The sequence below is a fragment of the Apodemus sylvaticus genome, chromosome 21 (assembly GCF_947179515.1).
Source record: "Apodemus sylvaticus chromosome 21, mApoSyl1.1, whole genome shotgun sequence".
Lineage (NCBI taxonomy): Eukaryota > Metazoa > Chordata > Mammalia > Rodentia > Muridae > Apodemus > Apodemus sylvaticus.
Window position 1 is genome coordinate 37,084,987 of NC_067492.1, and position 21,322 is coordinate 37,106,308.

Genomic DNA, 21,322 nt, shown 5'->3' on the forward strand with positions numbered 1-21,322 from the left:
CGCATTCTACACTTGTTAAAGATTTCATGTTGACTATGCTATCCAGTCATCCAGACATGCTGCACAAATTTTACCAAATGAGAAACATGATCACCTCCTATGTGTGTCATGTCTAAGCATCACTCTTATACATGAGCAACGGAAAGTGCAAAGCAGAGATTGACTATCACAGCAAGCGCTAGAGGTGAGGCTTAAAACCAGACAGTGAAATTATGGGCTTTAAACCTTAAATCTCCAACAGCCTCTTAAGAGACATTTTACATTGAGAATATCCCTCACCACTTTCTGGTCCTGGGAATTGACATTGTCCCCATTTTATCAAGAAAGGTAACAGAAGCATAGATATTAGGTAACCAGCTTGCACCTCTGGTAGAGCAGTAATAGAGGTTACCCTCTAGTACCTAGTCCCCCCACTTGCTCCTTTAGATTACTTTCATTAACACTCTGTTGTTTTTAAAAAATAAGACATAGGCTAGGATCCACTTTATGCATGGAAGGAGGGAACGTATATGCTCTTGACCCCTGATCTTTTACAGAAAATTGCTGCTCTTGCTGGCTGTAAAACTACCACATCAGCTACCATGGTTCACTGCCTGCGCCAGAAGACAGATGAGGAGCTCTTGGAGGTCTCGCTGAAAATGGTAGGTATGCTCAACCTCGTGGTCTCCATCCTGTGCACTTGGCCCAGGGCTTGCTTCATTCAACTGTCTTCTGAAATAGTTGTTACCTCTCAGAACAGTGTCAGTCTCGTGATCTAAACTGAGATTCTCACTGCTTCCTTAACATGAAAGACCTAAAATGTGAAACTGCTTACTATGGATATTTTGTAAGAACTTACATGATAATTCCCCAGCTTTATCAAAGCTTAATGTCATGGTATTCTTGCTTCCAGGTGTATTTAAAGTTATAAAATAATCCACATTTCTACATATAATCAACAAAACAGAATAGCAAAGGGGGCGAGGACCTGCACTACAGGCTTCTAAGAAAAGTGTCACATACAATCTAGTAGCACCTGCCCAAGGAAGGCATCACCCACAGTGGGCAGGGCTTTGCCACATCAATCATTAATCAAGAGACTCTACAAGCATGGCCACAGGGCAATGTAGTGGAGGCAATTTCACAACTGAGATTTCCCCATCATAGGTGACTCTACTCTGTGTCAAGATAAGGAAGCTAAGCAACTCAACATTCATTTCCCCATCCAACTACCATCAATCAATTCATCCTCATAACCAATTCTATTAATGTTTTTTTTACTAATCCAGTGGAGGTACATCTAAAATGTTTAATTCTTCTATTTTCATCTATATAATCTCCATTCATCATCCAGTCAACCTGCATCTACATGCCTTTACATAGACCTTCAAAACAGAGGTCTTTAGGTTTCCCTTGGACCCCACAGAAGCTCTCTGGCACTATAATGTTTCTGCTTGTCCATGGACTGAGCCATTGTGGGCATAGGATTCCCTTTGTCAGGCTTATGTAAAGAGATCAAAATGTTAGAAGAATTAAGACGGGCTATTTTCTAATACCCAGAAAATAGGCAACCATTTCAGCTACTCTTCATGTGGCACAGGAGGGCTCAGCTTGCACAGGAATAGCAAGTCACTTTGAGGAAACCAAGAGAGTCCAATATCCAAGAACATTCTACAATATTTAAGATCTTGTAGAAGTTCATGCACAATTATCTATTGGTCCCAGCATTCATTCACATGCACTCATATACATGAGTGTGCACACACACACATACCATACTCTTAGATGATAGGACCACAATTTACAGTGGAGGCACTATAGTAATTGCTTCCCATATGCAAATGAGGCCCGCTAGCTAGAGTGTGGTGGTACAATTGCTGTACTCCTTACAACAAAGAAAAGCATGGGTTACAATGATTTCCATTGATCTTGGTGGTGTCAGTTTTCTGAGTCCAGATGAGAACCCTGTTTGGAGTCTGTTGAGCAAAATAAAAATATGCATTATAACAGAATCTCTAAGCAATTGAAATGTTCTGAAAAGATGCTGTAGGCCATGGCAATACCCAGATTCTCTGAAGGTACTTGTGAATTCACCAACTCTATTATTCAATTTTCTGTCCTCTTTTCCCAACATTCCAAAGTCATACTCTTATCTGCTTAGAAGGCATTTTCCCCTTAATTTAAGCCATAGGTTTAGTATAAATGCAGTTGTACCAATATGGTTTTTACCAAGATTTTTGACTTTCATGGAAGTAGTCTGTAGGGGAGGTTAAATGCCCAAACAGCACCTGGGAAGACCTAATGCTACATTAAGCCAGGCAAGAGACCCAGTGAATTGTTCCTGAGAAGTGGAGTGCAAGATGCGGTTGGAATCTGGGATCTTCCTTAACTGCTCCTCATACTGAGAGAAATGATGCTTCAGATCATGCATGTTGCCTGCTTTCATAAGGCAGGATCAAAGGAAGGGGAAAACGGTGGAGAGGCTTTCTGCTATTCCATTCCAACTGTAGCCTTATCTCCTGTACCTGACCTCTGTATGACCCCTACCACCACCTTGATCTAATTCTACTACCTTGCAAAGGGTATTGTTGCCAGTGAGATTAGAAGCACAGGCATAGACATTCAGCATTCTTCCCAGAGTTCCAATGACCCTGAATGGATCCCAAAGCCTGTCCCTCTGCTGCCACCATCCCAGCATCATCATGATCTTCCCTGTGCCCATTCCCAGAGGACAATGACCATGTTTCATTTCTGTTGCTGTGATAAACTTTCTCAACAAAAAGCCAGCTTCAGGGGGAAATGGTTTGTTTTAACTCGCAACTCCTAGTTATAGCTCATTGGTCAACGGAATTATGGGAAAAATGCCTTCTAAGCAGATAGAGTATGACTTTGGAATGCTGGGAAAAGAGGACAAAAAATTGAATAATAGAGTTGGTAAATTCACAAGTATCTTCAGAGAATCTGGGTATCGCCATGGCCTACAGCATCTTTTCAGAACATTTCAATTGCTTAGAGATTCTGTTATAATGCATATTTTTATTCTGCTCAACAGACTCCAAACAGGGTTCTCATCTGGACTCAGACCACTGACACCACCAAGATCAATGGAAATCATTGTAGCCCATTGTGGAGAGGTTAGAGTAGTTGGGGCTTGAAGCAGCTGGTATATCTTATTAACAGCTGAGAACAGCGAGAAGAGATTGGATCCATATGCCCTTGCTTATTGTGCTCAATTATACCCCCTTATACAGAACTACTTGCCGAGCAAATGATACTCCCCTTTAGAAGTCTGGATCTCTCTACACCAATTAAATTAATTAGAATACTCACCAATAGACAAGAGCACCACAGGCCCACCACAATGTAGACTCTATCCCCACTAAGACTCTCTTCCCAGATGGTTCTGGGTGGTTCCAAGTTGATAATTAAAGCTAACCATCACAGATCAGGTATAAGGTTCTCTTAACCAAGGAAGAATCAGGAGAGATAACCTAATACCTCTGAGGCCAGGATCAAGGGATAAGCTTTTGTACAAAGAAGTTTTTCCCTCTATCTTCAATTTCTCTGCCTTTGTTTTCACAGAAATTTGGAAGTGTTGATTTTCTTGCAGACCCCAGAGAGGTAAAGTCCTTTGTTTTCCAAATTATGGGTTCTTATAATTCTTGTAAGTTTTTCTATTGAGAAAAAAATTCTCATTTGTAGAAAAGTATTGTTCTTGTGTGTACACTGCTGAGGTCCAGAGAGGGGAAATCACTTGTAAGGATCATATAGCTAAAAGAATCAATGGTAAGATGACCCAATTCCCAATCTAATGCTCCCCATCAGCAACTTGGTATCACTCAGAGGAACCTATCCCTTTGTAAGTGAAATTTCCAGCTTTTAAAACAACCCTGTAACAGCAAGAATTTTTCATGCTTAGGAGACTGTGATGGCTAAGGAGTCCTGGAGCCATCAATAGGAAGCACAAGTCTCTGGGAAGAAACAGGTGTGATATGGTTTGAAGGGGGAGACTTTAGTCTTAGTGCTGAGGACATCACTTTTGTAGAAACTATTTAATTCTTTTTTTCATATATTTTTATTTTCTATATTCTTTTTTTTCTTTTTTTTATTCGATATAATTTTTTATTTACATTTCAAATGATTTCCCCTTTTCTAGCCCCCCACTCCCCGAAAGTCCCGTAAGCCCCCTTCTCTTCCCCTGTCCTCCCACCCACCCCTTCCCACTTCCCCGTTCTGGTTTTGCCGAATACTGCTTCACTGAGTCTTTCCAGAACAAGGGGCCACTCCTCCTTTCTTTTTGTACCTCATTTGATGTGTGGATTATGTTTTGGGTATTCCAGTTTTCTAGGTTAATATCCACTTATTAGTGAGTGCATACCATGATTCATCTTTTGAGTCTGGGTTACCTCACTTAGTATGATGTTCTCTAGCTCCATCCATTTGCCTAAGAATTTCATGAATTCATTGTTTCTAATGGCTGAATAGTACTCCATTGTGTAGATATACCACATTTTTTGCATCCACTCTTCTGTTGAGGGATACCTGGGTTCTTTCCAGCATCTGGCAATTATAAATAGGGCTGCTATGAACATAGTAGAGCGTGTATCCTTATTACATGGTGGGGAATCCTCTGGGTATATGCCCAGGAGTGGTATAGCAGGATCTTCTGGAAGTGAGGTGCCCAGTTTTCTGAGGAACCGCCAGACTGATTTCCAGAGTGGTTGTACCAATTTGCAACCCCACCAGCAGTGGAGGAGTGTTCCTCTTTCTCCACACCCTCTCCAACACCTGCTGTCTCCTGAATTTTTAATCTTAGCCATTCTGACTGGTGTAAACATTCCAAAAGCTTTTCCCTTTCCCAGTTCCCCCCTCCTCATACGTCCCATAAGTCCTCTTCTCTCCATCCATTCTCCTATCTCCCCCCCCCCCCGCCCCTTTTCTCTGTCCTGGTACTCCCCTACAATGCTGGATCAAGCCTTTTCAGGATTAGGGCCCTCTTCTTCCTTCTTCATGGGAATCATTTGATATGCTAATTGTATCTTCAGTATTCAGAGTTTCAGGGCTAATTACTATCCACTTATCAATGATTGCATTCCATGTGTATTCTTTTGTGATTGGGTCACCTCACTTAGGATTATATTTTCCAGTTCCAACCATTTGCCTAAAAAATTCATGAATTCATTGTTTTTAATTGCTGAGTAGTATTCCATTGTGTAAATACACCACATTTTCTGTATCCATTCCTCCACTGAGGGATATCTGGGTTCTTTCCAGCTTCTGGCTATTATGAATAAGGCTGCTATGAACATAGTGGAGCATGTGTCCTTATTGTATGCTGGGGAATCCTCTGGGTATATGCCAAGGAGAGGTATAGCAGGGTTCTCCGGAAGTATCATGTCCAGTTTTCTTAGGAACAGCCAGATTGATTTTCATAGTGGTTGTACCATGGCAGCCTCTCTGCACTGCAGTTTTTCTATGGCAGGAGTAATTGTACAGACGTCCTAGTTTCTATTGTCAGCCTGTTGGAGGAGGATTTGGCCCTCCCCTACATTTCCCAGATATAGAATCAAGTCCATGACTTGATTGCCTTGAGTGATAAATTCTGTCTTCTTAAAACTAATTATTTTTCAATAGGTTCTATTTGAGCTCAAAGAGAAAGTACTTTGTCTTCTTGCTTGCTCTCTTAAACTAACAATCCTCTGCTTTGGGTCTATCTAGTGCTACATTTGAGAACAATACTTTGTTGGTTTTTAAAAGGTCTTTGTGATCATGGGTTTGGAGCTACCTCTTCAATACTGCAGCAGTTTGTATATAACAAGATACTGATTCCTCCTTACCAGAGTTTATTAATGGTCAATAATGCAGAATTAAAAGGCAGAACTCTGTCAGCCCCTCTCATATCTTGACTTACTGTTGATAGGGCCTGCCTTGTGCGTGTTCAGCGTGCTTATAAATTATTGATAGAAATTGTTGTCTAGGGGAAGGTGGTTTCACACGCTTTCCCTCTGCCTCCCAGTGCTTCCTACCATTCCATAATGTTCCCCAAGCCTTAGTAAGGGTAGTATACATATCTCGCTTGTTCCTGTGCAGCATGATCACAGATGTTAACATTTTCATCTTCCCAGAGCTATCCCTTCCTCCCTACTGTGGTTGATGGAGTGTTGCTTCCAAAGGCACCAGAAGAGATTCTGGCTGAGAAGAGTTTCAATGCTGTCCCTTACATGGTGGGCATCAACAAGCATGAGTTTGGCTGGATTATCCCAATGGTGAGAATATGGCCTCTTTTATAGATGTCCTATCACAATCCTACAGCTGCTTCCATGTCTTCTTTCTACTTCCAGTTTTCTTAAAGACCATGAGTGATGTCCCCATTGCCATGAGTGGGCATTTCTGTAGTTGCTCAGAAATTTCAACTATCTACTGGGAATTTTAGTCTCTCTTCCCAAACACTAACATTTCTGAGAGATTATTGAAATTCATAGACTGGCAGGAATGTAGATAATATCTATGCAGATAGGAAAACTGAGGACATCTACAAAGGACAGGGGACTGGAGTGCAGGGGTCAGGCAGGGCTCAGGAGCTTCTACCTTACACTTGAACTTTTAGGTCTCACAGATTTTCACAAGTGCTCTTAGGTGCCCCATTGCTGAGATTCAGGGACAATTCATTGAGTTAGTTCTGAAAGCCAAGAAAGACTTTTTAATATGTCGTAGATCAAGTTGGACACTGAGTAACTGAATTAGGAACTTTTAGTTTACTTCTAATAGTATGACAGAAATATGGAAAATAGAAGGCATGACCTGAGTTGGGTCCAATATCTAGGTAGGTTTCAAGGCTGGGAGCTCAATCATCTCATCTCTGATATGAATGATGAGTCTATCACAAGGTTATTGAATTCAGTTCATGCTCTCTTATCAGGCAGAAGTTGTAAGCTACAATCAAACATTCACCAAAGTGAGTCCATTGTCCTCCACAGTGGCCACAAAGAGGATCAAGCATTATCTCCTCCAGATGTTTACATTTCCAAAAGGCTTCAAATGTCACAAGCAAATTTTCTCTCAGGTCATGGAAAAATAATACTGTCAAGGAAACTATAACTCATAGGATAGAGAAAGGATTCATAACTGCAAGCTCTCTAACTCTCCAAGAGAAGGTTTTGGGACTAGTCTGCCCATCACCAAGTTCAGGCTGGAAAATTGAATAACTTCAATTGAGTGTCCTGAGCTGGTTTTGTGCTAGGGTATAACCACTAGTTGCTAGAAGTTGTAGGAGAGTAGGATCAAATCTTTGACTACAGAAGTTTGGATGAGGTATGGACTCACTGATGGTTGTACAGTTGTGCTAGAAAAGAACTTCAGAGATCATAAAAAGTGTACAGCCATGTGGCTGATTTTGGCTTCTTCAGTCACCTGAGACTGTGGGCAGGGGCTTGAGTCTTCTGTCCTGAACTCTCATTTCTATGTTATTCTACTGACCAATATGTTATTTCATTCTTGTGCTACACACACACACACACACACACACACACACAGACACACACATACATACACACACACACACACTCAGACACGCATACACATTTGTATTGGAGTGCATATTAATAGACATATATAGAATTTGGCCTTACAAAGACTATATTTGAATATATATGTATAAATATGTATTATATTGTTATATACAGTATATAATATATACATATACAATATATACTATATTACAAACAGTATACAATGTATGCTGTGTATGAATTTATAATATATTAGTACAAATATAAAGTATGTTGTTTGTATATGATACATACATACACACACACACACACACACACACACACACACACACACACATCCTTGTACTGTTCATTTGTCACATTGGTTATTTTCAAACATGAAATCACATGCCAATCAGACCCAGTGAAGAAGTTTCCTGCTGTATTGATTTGGTTGTTTGGCTGTTGGGCTCCTCCTCTCCACAACTCATGACTGTTTGTAAACATCTCTTTAACAGTTTTTGGGCTTCCCACTTTCCGAAAGAAAACTGGACCGGAAGACAGCTGCATCCATTCTGTGGCAGGCCTATCCCATTCTTGTAAGTGTTGAGGGAATCATGGGAATTGGTTGACAAATAAAGAAGTCTGTATGTTTTCCCAGAAACACAGGCTTAGTCAATGGTTGGAAAAATACTTAGATGTTGGGGTCAGCCCTACTTCCTTTCTTACTTTCACATCCTGGAAAGAAACACACTTTTGTGAAACACACTTTTGTGATTTGCAACCTTCTCTGCTGGTGACTGCAGACAAGTTCTTGGAAAAATTTTTTGAAAGTTAAGTCAAATTGGATGGAGGCATAAGATTTACATAGGTTACTATGAGGAGGTATAGCCAATGGAGCACCATGCTGATTACAGATTTTGGGTATTCTGCTCTTTTGGTATACAGGCTGCCATTTTCTGTGTGTCCCTGTGTATCCTGGGCCCCATAGAGTTAAAGAGAAATTTCACAGCTGAGAATCATGTGACATGTACCTTCTTCATTCCATTTCCTAGGAATATTTTATTTTGAGGTTAATTTATTAGATGCTGTCTTAGTCAGAATTTCTATTCCTGCACACACACACACACAAACTCATGACCAAGAAGCATGCTGGGGAGGAAAGGGCTTATTTAACTTACATTTCCACATTGCTGTTCATCACCAAAGGAAGTCAGGACTGGAACTCAAGCAGATCAGGAAGCAGGAGCTGATGCAGAGGCCATGGAAAGATGTTACTTACTGGATTGCTTTCCCTGGCTTTCTTTCTTGCTTTCTTATAGAACCCAAGACTACCAGCCCAGAGATGGTACCAACCATAAGGGGCCCTCCCACTTGGATCACTAATTGAGAAAATGCCCCACTGCTGGATCTCATGGAGGCACTTTCCCAACTGAACCTTCTTTCTCTGTGACAGCTCCAGACTATGTCATTTTGACCCACAAAACAAGCCAGTACAGATACTAAAAGTGTCCTTTTCCAGAAAACAAGAGAAGATAGCAAAAATTTCATTTCCTTTGGGGTCCTAGGGGTGAAGTATATGTGTAGCAAGAAAAGTGCCTTTATTTAAGGACATAGCTTGAGATATCACCCACTGGAGAACAGTTTTAAACCTAGTATGTGGCTTCAGTCATGTGGACTTTTGCCACTGAAGCCAGTGGAACAATAAAGATATATTGTGGAAATTCCTAACTTCCAAATTTGAACTTAAAATCTACCAAGAACAAACAAACCTAAAGAATTTGTATTATTCTTCTCTGCACCACATTCTTTTCCAGAAGGTTTTTTCTTTTCCACTCACTGCCAAAACTAGAAGAATTTGGCATAGCACTCAAGTGACTCAGAATCAAAGAATCCCTGGTAACTGTCTGGAAAAGCCCTCTTTGCAATAGGTAAGGTGCAATAGGTGAACTTTCTGGTTCATTTCAGAACGTCTCTGAGAAGTTGATTCCAGCAGCTATTGAGAAGTATTTAGGAGGGACAGACGACCCTGTCACCATGACAGACCTGTTCCTGGACTTGATTGGAGATGTTATGTTTGGTGTCCCATCTGTAATCGTGTCCCGTAGTCACAGAGGTAAGACTTGAGAATGGGGGAAGAACATAGACTCATCAGACAAGTCTCTAACTTTTTCCCCTCAGCACAGATAGATATGAAGTCTGCTGAGGGTCAAGTATTGAAGGTTGGCCTCTTATGTCCTATAATGTTTATTCTTGCTTCTACCAGTGTCTATGAGAATAAGGTTCACAGCCAATTTCATCTAGGAGGTGATCCCAGAAAATACTCTAAAGTGATGTGAGCATAAAGTTTGGAAAAGATTGAGGCCACCCTGGTGGTCAGCCTACTGAGCCCCTTTAGTGGCCCCAAGGATTACATTTTGAATATGTTTTTGAACCATACTTGAATATAAAATATGAAACCTCCAGTTTCTGGATGGATTATTTTTTGTCGAGATTTGGTCTTTTGCTATGTACTGTAATGCTAAATACTGGCCCCCAAGCCCTGGTTGCCCCAAGGATAAGAGAATGTGCATGTAGCTCTAAGTGACCTATGTGACGTTACCCACTAAGTTATCCCTGATTGGTGAGAAAAGATGCTTACAGTCTACAGCTGGGCATAATTGAGATAGGCAAGGCTTGGGGGTCCGCGACTTGGGATGATCTGAGATCCATGAGGAGAGGGAGGAGGAGGAGAAAGAGATGCCACTGGTTAGGTGAGTCATGAAAGCATGGTCATGAGGATTTGCCAATTGAAGAGCTGCACAAATGGAACATGGCCAATTGTAATTCGGGGTTGTTAATGGGAAAATAGATTCTAGTAGCTTAGAGGGTAGATATCTGCCCACCTTTGTTGCTGATTTAGGCTTATTATAATAATAATAAAAAGTTGTGTCTGTTATCCAGGAACTAAATGATCAAAGGCAGAGTAGAAACCCCCAATTGAGATTAAATAATTTCTACAACAATTTTTAATCTAATTATCATAGATTTTCAGAAAGACAGCTGGGACTATTTTTTTCAACCTGCTCAGTAGAATTGAGGAGAACCTTAGGAATGTTCAAAGCTAGGTGTACAAAAGACAACTGTGAGGTTCTACCTTGTCTTGGAACCAAGGCACACCCATGCCATCACACATGCAGGATACATTAACTGTTCATTTAATAAACACCTGGCTTAAATCATAAGCTTGTATCAACCAGCTATGCAGCCCTAAGCAAGTCATAGGCTTCTTCCCAACACCCCCACCATGGGAGAATATTGATTATTTTTAATGACCCAGTTTAGCCTCACACTTTGATTTTTTTATATGTGAGGGTTTTTTTATTTTTACTTTTTATTAAGTATTTTATTTATTTACATTTCAAATGTTGTCCCCTTCTCTGTCTCCCTTCCCCAAACTCCCTCCACATCCCCCCTCCTCTTTGACTCTAAGGGGGTGCTCCCCCACCCAGGCACCCACTCCCAGCTCATTCTTCAGCATTCCCCTTGGCTGGGACAGCAGCCCTCCACAGGAGCAAGAACTTCCACTCCCATTCACATCAAATAACGCAGTCCTCTGCCATATATGTAGAGGGAGCCATGGACCAACCCATGTATACTCTTTGATTGGTGGTTTCGTCCCTGGGAACTCTGCTGTGGGCCTGATTAATTGATATTGCTATTCTTCCTATGGGGTTACCATCTCCTTCAGCTCCTTCAGTCCTACCCCTAACTCTTCCATTGGGGTCCCCAGGCTCAGTCCAGTGGTTGGTTGTAAGTGTCTGCATCTGTCTTAGTCAGGTGCTGGCAGAACCTTTCAAGGGACAGCCATACCAGGCTCCTGTCTGCAAGCACTTCTTGGCATCAGCAATAATGTCAGGTTTTAGTGTTTTCAGATGGGATGGATCCCAAGGGGGAGTGGTCTCTGGACAGCCTTTCCTTCAGTTTCTATTCCATTTTTTTGTCCCTGCATTCTTTTTTTCAGGAACAATTCTGGGTTAAAAATTTTGAGATGGGTGGGTGGCCCCATCCCTCCACTAGGGGCCATCCACTGGTCTCTTCAGATTCTATCTCCCTGCTGTTGGGTATTTCAGTTAATGTCACACCCATTGGGTTCTGGGACCCTCTCGAATCCCTGGAATCTGGGACTTTCTAGTGGTTTTCATCCCCTGCATCCCTCCCACCCCCCACTGCTACATATTTATATTCATTCTCCTGGCCTTCTAGGCTTCTCTCTTGTCTCTTCTCATACCTGGCCCTGTCCCCCTTTTCCTCTCCCCCCTCTCCCATCCAGGTCTCTCTATCCCTCTGCCTCCCTTGATTATTTTGTTTCCCCTTCTAAAATTTGTAAAGTTGTCAGTTTTTAATACCTTAGTGGTATTCCATCATGTAAATATACCACATTTTCTGTATCTGTTCTTCCACTGAGGTACATCTGGGTTGATCTCAGATTCTGACTACTATAAATAAGGTTGCGATGAACATAGTGGAGCATGTGTCCTTGTTATATGTTGGAACATCTTTTAGGTCTATTCCCAGTAGTAGTATAGCTGGGTCTTCTGGTAGAACCATTTCCAGTTGTCTGAGGAGCCACCAGATTGATTTCCAAAGTTATAATCCCACCAGCAATGGAGGAATGTTCCTCCTTCTCCACATCCTTACCAGCATCTGCTGTATCCTGAATTTTTGCTCTTAGCCATTCTGATTGGTGTAAGGTGGAATTTCAGGGTTGTTTTGATTTGCATTTCCCTGATGACGATTAAGGATATTGAACATTTCTTAGGTGCTTCTCAACCATTTGAGATTCCTCAGTTGAGAATTCTTTGTTTAGCTCTGCATCCCATTTTGAATAGGGTTATTTGATTTTCTGGAGTCTAACTTCTTGAGTTCTTTGTATATTTTGCATGTTAGCCCTCTTTTGGATGTAAGGTTAATAAAGATCTTTTCCAATCTGTAGGTTGCCTTTTTGTTCTTTGCTTTACAGAAGCTTTATATTTTCATGAGGTCCCATTTGTCAATTGTTGATCTTAGAGTCTGAGCTATTGGTGTTATATTCAGGAAATTTCCCCTGTGCTGATGTGTTCAAGGCTCTTTCCCACTTTATCTTTTGTTAGATTCGGCATGTCTGGTTTTATGTGGATGTCCTTGATCCACTTGGACTTGTGCTTTATGCAAGGAGATAAAAATAGATCAGTTTGCATTCTTCTACATGCAGTCTGCCAGTTACACTAGCACCATTTGTTGAAAATGCTGTTTTTTTGTACTGTATGGTTTTGTCTTCTTTGTCAAAAATCAAGTGACCATAGGTGTTGGGTTTATTTCAGGCTCTTCAATTCTATTCCATTGCTCTACATGCACTTTTTATCACTATTGCTCTGAAGTACAGCTTGTAGTCAGGGATGGTGATTCCCCCAGGAGTTCATTTACTGATGAGAATTGTTTTCCCTACCCTGGGTTTTTAGTTATTCCAGATCAAGTTGAAAATTGCCCTTTTTATCTCTGAAGAATTCAGTTGGAATTTTGGTGGGGATTGCATTGAATCTATAGATTGCTTTCAGTAAGATGGCCATTTTTTACTATTTTTTACTATTTTTGATTTTACCAATGCATGAGCGGGGAGATCTTTCCATTTTGTGAGGTCTTCTTCAATTTTTTTCCTTTGGAGACTTGAAGTTCTTTTCATTCAGATCTTTTACTTGCTTGGTTAGAGTTAGGTAAAACACTTCATATTATTTGTGACTATTTTAAAGGGTGTTGTTCCCTTAGTTTCTTTCTCAGACCATTTATCCTTTGTATAGAGGAAGGCGATTGATTTGTTTGACTTAATTTTATATCCAGCCACTTTGCTGAAGTTGTTTTCAGATGAAGGAGTTCTCTAGTAGAAATTTTGGGGTTGCTTATGTATACAATCATAGCATCTGCAAATAGTGATACCTTAACTTCTTTCTTTCTGATTTTTTGTCCCTTTGACCTCTCTTTGTTGCCTTACTGCACTAGATAGAACTTCCAGTACTATATTGAATAAATAGGGAGAGAGTGGGCAGTCTTGTCTTGTTTCTGATTTTAGTGGGATTGCTTCAAGTTTCTCTCCATTTAATTTGATGTTGCCTGTTGGATTGTTGTATATTGCTTTTATTATGTTTAGGTATGTGCTTGAATTCCTGATCTTTCCAAGACTTTTAACATGAAGGGTTGTTGTATTTTGGCAAAAGCCTTTTCAGCATCTAATGAGATGATCATATGACTTTTTATTTCTTTGAGTTTGTTTATATAATGGATTATGTTGATTGATTTCCATATTTTGAACCATCCTTTCATACCTGAGATGAAGCCTACTTGATTGTGCTGAATAATTATTTGTATGTGTTCTTGGATTCAGTTTGTGAGAATGTTTTTGAGTATTTTTAAATTGATATTTATAAGATTGGTCTCATGGTCTCTTTCTTTGTTGGGTCTTTTTATAGTTTAGCTCTCAGTTTAACTACAGCTTCATGGAATGAATTAGGTAATAATCCTCCTATTTTGATTTTGTGGATTAGCTTGAGAAGTATTGGTATTAGGTCTTCTTTGAAGATCTGATAGAATTTTGCAATAAAACCATTTGGCCCTGGGCTTGCTTTTTTTTTTTTTTTTTTTTTTTTTTTTTTTTTTTTTTAAAGTTGGGAGACTTTTCATGACTGCTTATATTTCGTTAGGGGTTATGGGATTGTTTAGTTTATCTGGTCCTGATTTAACTTTGGTACTTGTTATCTGTCTAGAAAATCATCCATTTCATCTGGATTTTCCAATTTTATTGAGTATAGACTTTTGTAGTAGGATCTGATGATTATTTTTGAATTTCCTGTTTCTATTATTATGTCTCCCTTTTCATTTCTTATTATGTTAATTTGAATACTAACTCTGGGCTCTTTAGTTAGTTTGTCTAAGGTTTTATCTATCTCGTTGATTTTCTCAAAGAACCACCTCTTAGTTTTGTTGATTCTTTGTATAGCTCCCTTTGTTTCTAATTGGTTGATTTCAGCCCTGAGTTTGATTATTTCCTGCCTTATGCAAGAGGTTGTGTGTGTTTGCTTTTTTTTGTTGTTGTTCTAGACCTTTCATATGTGCTATTAATTTGCTAGTGTAGGATCTCTCCTATTTCTTTATGAAGGCACTCAGTGCTATGAGTTCCTCTTAGCACTGCTCTCATTGTGTCCCATAATTTTGACTATGCTGTGCCTTAATTTTGTTAAATTCTAGAAAGTCTTTAGTTTCTTTCTTTGCTTCTTCCATGACCAGGTTATCACTGAGTGTTATTCAGTTTCCATTAGTATGTGGGCTTTCTGTTTCTTTTCTTGTTACTGAATACTAGATTTAGTCTGTGGTGAGCTTATAGAATGCATGGGACTATTTCAATCTCCTTATATCTTTTGAGACTTGTTTTGTTTCTGATTATATGGTCAATTTTGGAGAAAGTACCAAGAGGTACAGAGAAGAAGGTATATTCTTTTGTTTTAGGCAAAATAAATGTTCTGTAGATATCTGTTGAATACATTTGACTCATAACTTCTGTTACTTTCACTGTGTCCCTATCTGGTTTTTGTTTGGATGACCTGCCCATTAGTGAGCGTGGGGTGTTGAAGTCTCCCACTGTTTTTGTGGGAGGTTCAATGCCTGTTTAGAGCTTTAGTAACATTTCTTTTACAAATGTGTGTGCCCTTGTATTTGGGACAATGATGTTCAGAATTGAGACTTCATCTTGATGGATTTTTCTTTTGATGAATATGTAATGTCCTTCTTCCACCTCTTTTGTTAGTTTTTGATTGAAAGTCTATTTTATTAGATATTAGAATGGTTACTCTAGCTTGTTTCTTGGGATCATTTGTTTGGAAAAAACTTTTCCATCCTTTTAGTCTAAGGTAGTGCCTGTCTTTGTGTTTCCTGTATGCAGCAAAATTTTGGGTTTTATTTACATATCCAGTCTGTTAGCCTATGCTTTTTTATTGGGGAATTGAGTCCACTGACATTGAAAGATATTAAAGATCAATGAGTGTTGGTTCCTATTACTTTTGTTGCTAGAGGTGGTGTTATGTTGTGAGGTTCTCTTCTTTTGGTGTTATGTTATGAGATAATTAATTTCTTAGTTTTCCTTGTGTGTAGTTTCCCTCATTGTGTTGGAGTTTTCCTCGTATTATCATATGTAGATTAGTGGCATGATACTGTTTAAGTTTGGTTTTGTCATATAATATCTTGGTTTCTCCATCTATGGTGATTGAGAGTTTTATTGGGTATAGTATCCTTGGCTGGCATTGTGTTCTCTTAGGCTCTGCATGACATCTGTTTAAGATCTTCTGGATTTTAGAATCTCTGTTGAGAAATCTGGTGTAATTTTTATAGGTTACTTGACCTTTTCCCTTATCACTTTTAATATTTTTTGTTCTCTGTATTTAGTGTTTTGATTAGTATGTGATGGGGAGGAATTTCTTTTCTGGTCCAATCTACTTGGTGTTCTATGGGCTTCTTGTAAATTTATGGCCACCTCTTTCTTTAGGTTAGGGAAGTTGTCTTCTATGATTTTGTTGAAGATGTTTTCTGGTCCTTTGAATTGGGAATCTTCACTCTCGTCTATTCCTATTACTCTTAGGTTTGGTCTTTTCATTGTATTCTTAATTTCCTGGATGTTTTGGGTTTGGAGCTTTTTTCACTTTGTATTTTCTTTGATTTTTATGTCAATATCTTCCATGGTACCTTCTATGCCTAGATTCTCACTCTTCCATCTCTTGGATTCTGTTGGTGATGCTTGTTTCTATAACTCCTGATCTCTTTCCTAGGTTTTCCATCCACAAAGTTGCCTACTTTTGTGATTTCTTTATTGTTTCTATTTCTAGTTTTAGATCCCAGACATTTTTCATCAATTCCTTCACCTATTTGTCTTTTTTTTTCTGTATTTCTTTAAGGGATTTATGTGTTTCCCCTTAAAGGGCTTTTACCTGTTTATCTGTGTTCTCCTGTATTTCTTTAAGTGAGTTATTTATGTCCTCCTTAAGGTTCTTTATCATCCTTAGGATTTTAGGTCAGAATCTTGCTTTTCAGGTACATAAGGGTATGTCCAGGGCTTGCTGTAGTGAGAGAACTGGGTTGTGATGGTAGCTCGTGGCATTGGTTTCTGTTGCTTATCTTCTTGTGCTTGCCTTTTGTCATCTGCTTCTCCCTCATGTTAACTGGCTTTGTTGTCTCTGGCTGGAGCCTGCCCCTCCTGTGAGCCTCGTTATGACGGACCTCCTGAGAGTCAAGCTATCTCTGGGTATGGGCTTGGGGTGGGTGCTAGAGCACTTGATCTGTCCCATGGTACAGTTGTGGACTAGAAGGATGATGTCCATAGCCTTATTAAAGCTGTGTATACCTCTTTTGCAGATGAAAAATATAGTCAAGTGCAGGACCTAAGGCTGTGACACCGTCCAGGTGTGTGTCTGGTAATGTAACTGTACCTGAATTCTTGTCTCCACAGATTCTGGAGCCCCAACCTACATGTATGAGTTTCAGTATCGCCCAAGTTTTGTGTCTGACAAGAGACCCCAGACATTGTTAGGAGACCACGCTGACGAACTCTTCTCTCTATGGGGAGCCCCATTTTTAAAAGGTAATGTCTCTGTGTTCTTGGTGATATGAGGCCTCAGTTTGTCTTGCCTTGATGGCCTTGAGCGAGTTTCTCCTTTTAAACTGGCTTTCTTTGTGCTTTGTGACAGGGATCAGCTGTAAGACAGTCCCCAGACTCTCTCCTTTAACATACAAGATGGGATTATGCTAATGTGTCCCCAGAGATAGTCATTCTCAGAATCCTGACCTGTGACTCCAGTAAGAAACGTGGAAAGTCACTATAGGCCCTGCTTTTAGGGCAAGAGTGCCAGTATTTAATTTTCCTCCCATAAGTATTACACTGTGAGTGTAGTGGGGTGTGAGGGAAATTTCTAACCTTTAATAAGGTCTTACCCACCATCTGGTTTCCACGTGCATGTGTGCACAGGTGTGCACATGGGTGTGGGCATGCATGTGGGTGCACACACACACACATTTAAATGGGACTTTCGGGGAGTGGAGAGCCAGAAAATAGGAAATCATTTTAAAAAAAATATCGAATAAATATAGTTAATAATATATTTAGGGAACCTTGCACAAAGGTCTTCAACACTTTACTTTTCAACAGTTTAGCATACTTTATGTCCTTTATAGCATACCAGTGCCTCTAAGCATTTCCCTGCTGGATATCTACTTGGTATCATTCCCATTCTGATGGTGTTCAGATTCTCTGAAGAAGGATATGTGTCAGAAGTAGACCTAAGGGCAAGCAACCCTGGTGCTAAAGCCAGGGATAGTGAGTGTTGCTGCCATTAAATCCCAAGGAGGAAATTCCAGGCAGGTGAACATGACAGAGAAAGCGAAGAACATCTGGAACGTTCCTCTTGACTTTAAATTGAGGGCACACTCACCAAGATCTTCTTAAAAGGAAGATTTTGACTCGAGTATGCAATAAAGGCCAAAAGTGCATTTCTTCCCTTTAAATAGTAACCAGGCCTGAGTCCATTTATCTTCGTAGATGAGGTTAGACAGAACATATGCAGGGCAATCCATTTATAGACAAGATGGAATCTCTTAAAGGTACTCAGATTCAAATACAACTGCTCATTAACTACATCTTAAATTAAGTTTCTAATTTTTTTATTTCTTCTTTATCACAGGGGGTGCTTCAGAAGAAGAAATCAATCTCAGCAAGATGGTGATGAAATTTTGGGCCAACTTTGCTCGGAATGGGTGAGATGGGTGGCTATGAAACCAAAGCTGGAGGTGTGGTGCAGTGAGTCAGACCCCTGAGGAAGGACTAGTTTGCTAATGTTTGTGTGATCATCCTTTTGTCCCTCTAATTGTAGCATTCTCACAATGAGAGCTAGGTTCATCCAATTTGTAGTTATAATATTTGTGGTAGTTTACCATGAAGGAGAGAATGTGAATTTTGGCTCAGACTGGGTTTTTTTTTTTTTTTTTTTTTTGTCATTTTTGCCTATTAGCTTTTGTGTCGGAACAGAACATCATGTGTGAAGCATATGATAGGTCAAAACTCTTTACCTCCTGTCATTCGTGAATGGAAGGAAAGGGCCAGGGTCCTACTATAATCCTCAGTGGAAAGTCTTCCATGATCATCCTCCTCCAAGTTCTCCTATATTACTTTTCTTCCATGTCACTATGGCACCATCAGGAGGGGACCAAACCTTCAACCCATGAGCATCTGGGGTAGTATTAAGTTCTAAATTATAACCTCCTGCCCATGACCCCAAGAAGCTCACGACCATTACAAATACCTAACTTCTCATTACTTTGAATACTGCATTGAAATTCAAGTCCAAAGACTTTCCAGTCTCAGGCAAACCTTTGCTATGAAAGCCCACACAAACAAAAAAGTAACAAATTTCTAAGATACAAGGAAAATAGCCAAACATTGCTGTTCTATGGGGAGGGTCAGGAGAATAGCAATGAGAAGCTAGACTAAAGCAGGTACAAAATCTAAGCGAGAAGAATTTACATCCTAAATCTATTTTTGAAACATCCAGGAATTTATTGACGGACACATGGGCTCTGAATGCTGGGGAATACATTCTCTTAAAGTCTCAATGCCTGTAGCCTCTGTGGCCTCTTGGGCATTGTGGTAGCTAGAATAAGAATGCCCTCCATAGCTCATATAATTGAAGGCATAGTCACCAGGGAGTGAAGCTCTTTGCTTGGATTAGAAGGATTTATGGGTCTGGCCTTGTTAGAGGAAGTGTATCACTCAGGGTGGCCTTGTGAGGCCCAGTCTCTCTCTGCCTGTCAATCAGGGTAGCTATGACTCCACTACCATGCATGCTGCCATGTTCTTGCCATGGCAATAATGGACTAAGCCACTAAAAGTTTACTCAATTGGCAATTGTCCCAATTAAGTGATTTATTTTATAAGAGTATCCTTGGCTATAGTGTCTCTTCACATCAACAGTGACTATGACAGTCACTCTGCTCATGGTCTGAATGTTTCCTAGGCCAATGTTCCAAGCCATGCCACTTATGACCTACTCCCTCCATCAAAATGTCACTCTACTCTCACAGTTCCATGCATCATGCTCTCAGGGTTGCTACCTGGGACTTGAAACCTTCTACACACTTGATGATTGCCCAAGCTTTCATTGAAATCCAGATAGCAACCTTGAGAGCCCCACAAGTGTTGCATTTTGCTTGCCTGCAAAACCAATGCAATGTGCTGATGCCAAGATGTAACTTGAAGTCAAGTTAGGCTCCATGGGTCATCAGCTATAAAGTCTCTGAGAACTTGAACATAGGGAAGCCAGTCCTAGAGAATCAACTCTTTACACTATACTGTAGATGAAAGACAGCTAATGCTGATATCTCAAGCAATGTCTTTGAAACAAGTGACACCCTTGTGACGAGCTATCTTGCAGATCCCTGAGACATTCTCAAGATCATGTCCTTCTTTTTATCTGTTCAGAAGACTTGCATCTTTATTGGCCCTACTCTTAATTTTGAAACACAGGATCATGCAACTCTTTATACTGTTATTTTTTCCTTTAATTTCACCATAAATCTAATTGAAACCAACAAAAAGTACCCTAACATTGCCTGAAAGCAGTGATGCTTTTGAACAAGCCCATCAGTTATGCAATCTGCTGTCATTGCAATTAATTTATCAAGAAAGGTCGGGGTAAAGACAAATGCAGACATAATGTAACACTAATTATCTCGATTCAAGTTCCTCACAGAGGCTTCTTTGCTCTCTGAAATGTCACAAACTTGGCTTCCTTGTCTTCTTTCTTTTTAGTACCCACTAGAATCTAGAATCTCCTACTTACCTATTCTGAGTTTACTACAGTATGTTCTCCAAACTTCCAAATTCTTTCACAAGCCTATTAAAAAGTATTCAAAACAATGCTGGCTTAACCACAGAGTGACCCACTTCTCAGAAACAATTTTAGATGTTAGCTTTCAAATACTTTGACAAAATGCCCAAAGTCCACTCGCTTAAATGGGTGCTATCTCCGAGTTTCACTTGGACATTTCATTTGAGGCAGAGCATCATGCAGTCAGGAAGCCATGGCAGGAAGGAGTGGGACCCCAGCACTCTTCAAGGATGCCAGTATTTGCTTCTTCTAACTACACTCCACCTTTTATTCCACTAGTTTCTAGCTCACTACCAGCCTATAACACACAGAGAATGCAAATGTAAATTGCAAGCTTTAAAAAATCTGTACCTGGAGATAGAGACCTCTCCATCTGATCTGTGGAAGATTACAGGCTTCTTGACAGAGATAAGCCAGGGAGGGCATCTTTTAGAATCATTAAGCACCATGAAAGCAGCAAGTTTTGGTGAATTTCTCTTTATTTTGTTCACAGGAACCCTAATGGTGATGGGCTGCCTCATTGGCCAGAGTATGACCAGAAGGAAGGATACCTTCAGATTGGAATCCAAGCACAGGCAGCCCATAGGCTGAAAGACCAGGAAGTGAAGTTTTGGACTGAGCTCAAAGCCAAGGACACAGCAGAGAGGCCATCCCATAAGGAACATGTTGAACTGTGATCAGGAGACCCAGCCAGGTGTGAGAGTCTGGAGCTAAGAAAAGGGTCTTTATTCATTGCATATTGTTTCAAAAATCAATTGTGTGGCATGCTGTACAAACAGAAGAGGGAGAAACATTTGATTTTATGCTTTCAAATGTTTGGTTTTTGAGACAGGGTTACCTTTGTAGCCCTGGCTGTCCTGGAACTCACTATGTAGACCAGGTTAGCATTGAACTCAAAGACCCACCTGCTTCTGCCTCCCA

The 21,322-nt window shown here is 40.1% G+C and overlaps 1 protein-coding gene across 1 annotated transcript in view; it reads left to right on the plus strand.

The window, feature by feature from the left end:
* Positions 1-21,090, plus strand: part of LOC127671620 (liver carboxylesterase 1) — a 31,407-nt gene extending 10,317 nt beyond the window's left edge. The window contains exons 7-14 of the mRNA XM_052166444.1: positions 537-641; positions 3,562-3,600; positions 6,105-6,245; positions 7,985-8,065; positions 9,435-9,582; positions 16,972-17,103; positions 18,200-18,272; positions 20,895-21,090. Of these exons, the coding sequence (XP_052022404.1) occupies positions 537-641; positions 3,562-3,600; positions 6,105-6,245; positions 7,985-8,065; positions 9,435-9,582; positions 16,972-17,103; positions 18,200-18,272; positions 20,895-21,078 (903 nt within the window). The 3' untranslated portion in view covers positions 21,079-21,090. The remainder of the gene's footprint in view (positions 1-536; positions 642-3,561; positions 3,601-6,104; positions 6,246-7,984; positions 8,066-9,434; positions 9,583-16,971; positions 17,104-18,199; positions 18,273-20,894) is intronic.
* The last annotated feature ends 232 nt before the right edge of the window (positions 21,091-21,322 follow it).